The sequence below is a fragment of the Fundulus heteroclitus genome, chromosome 13 (assembly GCF_011125445.2).
Source record: "Fundulus heteroclitus isolate FHET01 chromosome 13, MU-UCD_Fhet_4.1, whole genome shotgun sequence".
NCBI classification, from domain to species: Eukaryota; Metazoa; Chordata; class Actinopteri; order Cyprinodontiformes; family Fundulidae; genus Fundulus; species Fundulus heteroclitus.
In genome coordinates, this window is record NC_046373.1 from 3,771,854 (window position 1) to 3,777,706 (window position 5,853).

Sequence of the window (5,853 nt, forward strand, 5' to 3'; positions counted from 1 at the left end):
ATAGAAAAATATTCATTGTTGGTTAAGAACTGTGATACTTAAATATGCAATAGAAAATATGACATATTGTGCTTTTACTGATGAGAGACTTTTATGTGAAAATCATTAGCTGATGATTGGTTTGCATGGTAACTCCTCCTTCATTTCTCTATATAGAAAATGACAAATAGTGATGAGAAGGGGTTTCTCCATTCTAGTCATTCAAGACTTTTGAATAATTTCAAGATTTCTTCCTGATTTCCTGGGTTTCTTTCCTCTTGTTTTAATTTTACTGTGGTAAAGAAGTCTGAAAAAGCCCATCTCATCTTAGAGAAACATTTTTCTGCGCATTCATCTACACAGAAACACTTTAAACATCTCAGGTATGGATTTTTTTTTTTGTTCTCTAAAATGGCAGATAAATCATTTGATATGTGAACATGTAACCCTATAGAAGCCTAAAATAATTAATCTAAAAAAGAAATTTAATACTACATTAAGACTGGAAGAGAACATATTCCCATTGTACACATGCAATATGTTTTATGGTGTTGTTTAGTCTTGAAGTCAATGAAACGATTCGGAAATTTATCTCCGTTCATACCTGCTATTTTAATACTGATGCATGTGTCTAAAATGTCTTAACAGTCTTAACTGCTTAGAAACTAATTAATCTACATTATCCTCTGACTCTCCTACCTTTTAGCCACAACTGTCCACTATTACACTCTAATTTCTTGAAATTTTTGTAATAAAAAAGCTCAACCATGAGCCACTGTTTAAAAGTAAGTCAACCGAACTGCAGATTTTGAATTCATATTTACATCAATAGTCTCTCGCCCAGTGAACGCGGGAGATAGGCACCAGCAACCCAATGAGGGATCCCTGCCCAATGTGGGATTAAGCATGTCAGAAAATGGATAGATGGATGGATGAATGGATTTACATCAATAAGCTCAAAAACTTGGTGTGGTCTTCGAAAGTTCCTTTTAATTTTAATTCTAGTCAAATCCAGGCCTACAGCCTTCTGAAAATAACTACAAAGTGTGTGCTCTTTGCTCTCCGGACATTTATTTTAATTTCTTTTAGGTGGGGAGTGCTTATACGTCATCTCAAGCAAAGGATTGTGCGCCGGTAGCATTGTCAGCACCAGTAAGGGACAATGCAAGGTTCCAAAGCTAAATTAGTTGTGAGACAAAGTATACAGGCTCCCTTTCCTACCTCTTTTCTTACTGATTGCACTATTCAGACAGCGCTTATCATGGCAAACGCTGACGAACTTCTGCTTTGGCTAAAGAGTCCTTACCCAAAAGATGATTTTCGGTCCCAGTCTCTTGGCTGGGGTGTCCACACCTTTTGTCACATGGGCCAACACTGTCAAGTCAAAAGTACTGGATGTCCAAACATTAGAAGAAAGAAAAACTTAAGCAATCAATAAATTATGTTATTTTTATCTGTTCCACAAAACATGAGAATGCAATATTCTAATTAAATAAGTTAATGATTGTTCAAGTTGTTTGTAGGAAGGGAATGTGTAAATCATTGGAGGTCAGGGTTGCACATTTGCCTTTTTAAAAGATGGTCATCCAATTTGCAAATTCTTTTGGGCTTGATTGAAAAAAAAAAACCAATATTTTTTGTCACAGCAATATAAGAAACAGGATTTGGGTCAGTCTTTCTTTGAAAACTCTTGCTGTATTTAGCCAGTTTTATTTAATGAATTCAATGCAGATTTTGGTGCACAAAAGCCTTCATTTGAGTAAATGTCATATTGGACAGACGGTGTCCTATATACACTGAAATTAAAGAGAATTTAAACATAAGGCTTATTAAAAGGAGAATGCTGTGCATTGTACTTCACATTTTTAAATGTAATATTTTAACTTCCCTTTAATAATTGTAGTCAAATTGAAACTAAAAAGTTTCCATGCATCAGCCACCTGTGCTGATGGGCCAGCCTCATCTTAAACTCCTGTCTTCAAACCCCTACTTTTTAATCCCCTAACTTCACAACTTTCAGCTTCTAGCTACTTTCACTTGATTGGAGGCTGGAACAGGAGCAAAACAGGGAATTTTCTTTTACAAAAGACTGATGCAGGGAGAAATATTCAACATGGTGTTTAACAAAACATTTTTGTGTATTGTTTTCAGAGTTGTTTGCTGAGACAAGATGGCAACGCTGGCAGTTTGGACAACGGTCTTGCTATTATTTGGATTGTGTACTCCACCATCACTGGGTGTTGAAGAGGTGATGGGTGCATAGTTCAGGGATTGCTATATTGGGGCAAAGGGACATTTAAACCACATAAATGCTGATAATCAGTAACATATTTCTTTTGGTTTTCATTTAGGACTGTCACCCTCTGAATATGGCTCCAAACTCTGTTGATGACATGTACAATGGCTGTGAACATGACATGAAAAGAAAAATAGAGCCTCTGCTAAATGAGGAGCAGCGAGAGGAATTCAAAGATGTCTGGATTGCAGCACATAACTACTATAAGAAGAAGATTTTATACTACAACATCTTGTATAAATTGAAGTCCTTACTGTTAAATACCCCAAAGCTGAAGAAAAAACAAATCATGGCTATTCATGCTTACACCCTTGAGAAACCAACATTATACAAGAAATTCAATGAGGCAGTCCGAACGCAAAAACCTGATTATAACACAGAAAATTTTAAATATCATGCAATGCATTTCTTCCTCACAATGGCCCTGCGCTCTCTCAACCACAACTCAAAGTGTGTCACCAGTTACCGGAGAACCAAGTGTAACTTTGAAACGACCATCAACAGTGAGATTCGCTTTGGTACTTTTACCTCAAGCACAGAGGGATCTCATCCTCCTGTTGTATTTGGTAACAAAACATGCTTTGAGATTTACACCTGCTTTGGAGCAGGCATCTCAAAGTTTTCAAAGTTTCCAAAAGAAAAAGAGGTTCTGATTCCCCCATATGAGGTTTTTAAAGTAAAAAAGATACAGAAAAGATCTGCAACAAATTCACTTTGGTGTGATGCTGTCTATAAACTAGAAAGCACAAAAAAACCACGTTCCGAATTAAACTGTGCCCTCACCAAAAAACCATCGGCAGGTTATTAGTGAAAAATAAGTGATAAAAGCCGCGCTATGCTGAGCTGGACATTAATTGAGATTCCTTTTAGAGATATGCGCTTCCAAGCTTATTTTCTTACACAGCAAACTAATTAAAGGCATACTATGCAACATTTTTCAGTTAATTAATATGTTCCATACCGTTTTGGATGATTAAATGAGTCATTTCAGGTTGAACTAAGGTTTTCTCGGCCGCCCTGGTGGTCTGTAGGGGAAATACCGCACTTGCAGGAGCACTCGGCCCGCACTCACAGGCTCAGTAGTCTCGTGTGCATCATGAGAGTCCGTCTTGCTTTACGGCGAGAACTGCTACACGCCCGCAGTGAAAGGTGTGCTCGTTGGTAGCGCAGTGGCGATATTTGTGCAGTTATCATGGCGGAACCAGCGAGAAAACAGCGAAAGCCCATGTTGGAGCAGGCAAGAAAGAGGAAAAGGGCTCTGGACAGAGAGAGGAGTCGTACACGGGTGAACATAGAAGGCTGCAAGGCTGACGCGGACCTCGCGTTTCTGCTGATGCGATTGTAAGTAACATTGTAGGGTTTCCCTCACGCTACCGCCTCGCCGACATTCCAAAAAAATAATAATAAAAAAATAAAACTAACTCGATATGTGCGCCGCTCCGCTCAGCCGCTCAGCGGCGCAAACTTTGTGCCCCCCGCCCCCCCCCCCCCCCCCCCCGCTCCGCACAGCGGCGCAAAGCTTGTCTCCCCCCGGCTCCGCCGGTCGTCCCAAATTCCTAGGGGAAACACTGCATTGGAATGGTTTCTCTCTTTCTCTGTGTGCATGTTCATACTTTCACTGTGTTAGTCATTGTTTGTACTGCCGTTTTTTCCACTTTTGTATTCGTTGTGTTCACCTGTCTGCTAAGCTCAAAACAACCGCGCCTGGCTTGACGGACAAACCAGGAGAACAGCTGAGCATATTTACGACAGTGAACTTTTACTTTCGCCCTCTGGGGGGAGCCTCGCTGGAAAATCAACGCCGGTTGCATAGTATACCTTTAAACCATTAGTAATTAGTATCATAACAAACATGCAGGAATGAGTGTTCACATTTACAATCACTATTATGTAACATTTTAAATTAGAAATTTTATAAAAGGGACAGGACACATTTAAAGTGCTTATTAGATTGTGCAGCAACCGTTCACTTTTCTGTTGCTTTTCTGTTCCATAAACAAGAATCCTGAACCCACGCTTCTGCGCTTTTTATACATCACAGCAAATTGAAACTCAGTTAAGTACTGTGTGTATGGATTTAATGATAAATAAATCATAAAAGTATTACTTAAATCTCTCAATACTTACACAAACTGAAAAACAAATGCCTGTGAGTTATCTGTTATTTTCCCAATAACTGCTTTCAACAGGTCCAGCAACTTGTAGCTTTATGTAATATCTAACATACTGGATTTGAATCTGACTGCATGGCAGGATTGTATTGGATTGATGTGATATGAATTTGAACCAAAATCTGTTCAGTGTGATTAAACATGAATTTGATCTTTACTTGATCTTGTAAAGTGAGACGACCTTTGTTGTACAATTGTGTTTCATGGCTGGAATACATTTTATTATATATTTACTAATTGACTTTGCTGTTTTAATAAAAACTACATGCATGAGCCTTGCTGGATGTGTGTTAAGTTTAAGATAATTTATTTTCATTAGAACTTCATCTGCTTCAGTTTTTGAAAATGCAAATGCTCCGGAGGTTATTTCTTCATGCAGATTAAACACTTATTTTAAATGTGTTGTTTGAGCTCATATTCAAACAACACAGGCCATTTCCTATGATGACTTGGTTACGGACCAGCCAGTCTTTTACACTTATTCTGAGGATCATCAGAGAGCAACTCGTTCTCGTGCTGCCTCTTTAAGCGCCATTGGGGCACTTCATACCCCGCCCCCTGCAGGTCGCAGAGTGTTCCATTCCACCTTGTTCAGCAATTTTTGTAGTATGCTGGGGAAAGGTGGGATTTCATGATCAAAAACATTAAAACCATTTCACAAAACAAAGTCAAAGATATTTTAATTGTTCCACAAATGTTCAACAATTTTAAAAGAAGCTGAATCAGCACATTTGATTGTAAACTTAAAAAAGTTTAAATAACTTGTTTCAAAGCTACTGCACTTCACATGCAGCTCTAAAAAGTATTTGTTGCATCATTTGGTTCAAATAAATGTTGCCACAAAACAAATATGCCTACTTGATCGTATGTTATTTTAGTTTAGCGGTTTGTTTATGGACTGTAGGACTATTGAACCTGAATGGTTTTAAGGTGATTTCATTTTCTTTGTAAACTGAGTGCTCACGGATTTTGAAGTTGTTGTTTTATCATGGCTATGTATGTCAAGCCCTCTCAGGATGTGGTCTGTACAAGCTATTAGTGGAGGAAGTGCCTTGACAATAATTTGGAATTTTTGGGGGGGTGGGGTTCACAGCTCTAGTGGTTCACTTTTTCTGAAGGTAGGCTGACAGGAAGTGGGGGAGAGACATGCAGCAAAGGACCGCAGGTCGGATTCAAACCCAGCTCAACAGCCTCCGCCTAAAGCCCCCGTATATCGGTCGCGCTGCGCCACGAGCACACCTAGACATTTTGTTTCACAGTGGGAGGTTACCAAATAAACACTGGATGGCGCTGTCGTCTTGTACTACTTTAGACTTGTAGGCCACAAGGCAGATAAATTAAGCCTTATGAGATTTTTGACCAGAGTTTTAATGTGGTTTGTGATATTTCTGTACTGAATGATGTAAA

The 5,853-nt window shown here is 38.8% G+C and overlaps 1 protein-coding gene across 1 annotated transcript; it reads left to right on the forward strand.

The window, feature by feature from the left end:
* The first annotated feature begins 210 nt into the window (after nucleotides 1-210).
* On the forward strand, nucleotides 211-3,186 carry LOC105934247 (ecto-ADP-ribosyltransferase 5). The gene is made up of 3 exons (XM_012874148.3): nucleotides 211-362; nucleotides 2,131-2,227; nucleotides 2,331-3,186. The coding sequence occupies exons 2-3, from the start codon at nucleotides 2,150-2,152 to the stop codon at nucleotides 3,081-3,083; spliced, it is 831 nt and encodes a 276-aa protein (XP_012729602.2). The 5' UTR covers nucleotides 211-362; nucleotides 2,131-2,149; the 3' UTR covers nucleotides 3,084-3,186.
* The last annotated feature ends 2,667 nt before the right edge of the window (nucleotides 3,187-5,853 follow it).

What these genes read in the sequence shown, in the direction of transcription:
- LOC105934247 (XM_012874148.3), top strand. Translation starts at nt 2,150, where the DNA reads ATGGCAACGCTGGCAGTTTGGACAACGGTCTTGCTATTATTTGGATTG. An exon ending in CATCACTGGGTGTTGAAGAG is followed by an intron (nt 2,228 to 2,330) that starts GTGATGGGTGCA and finishes GTTTTCATTTAG; the next exon opens with GACTGTCACCCTCTGAATAT.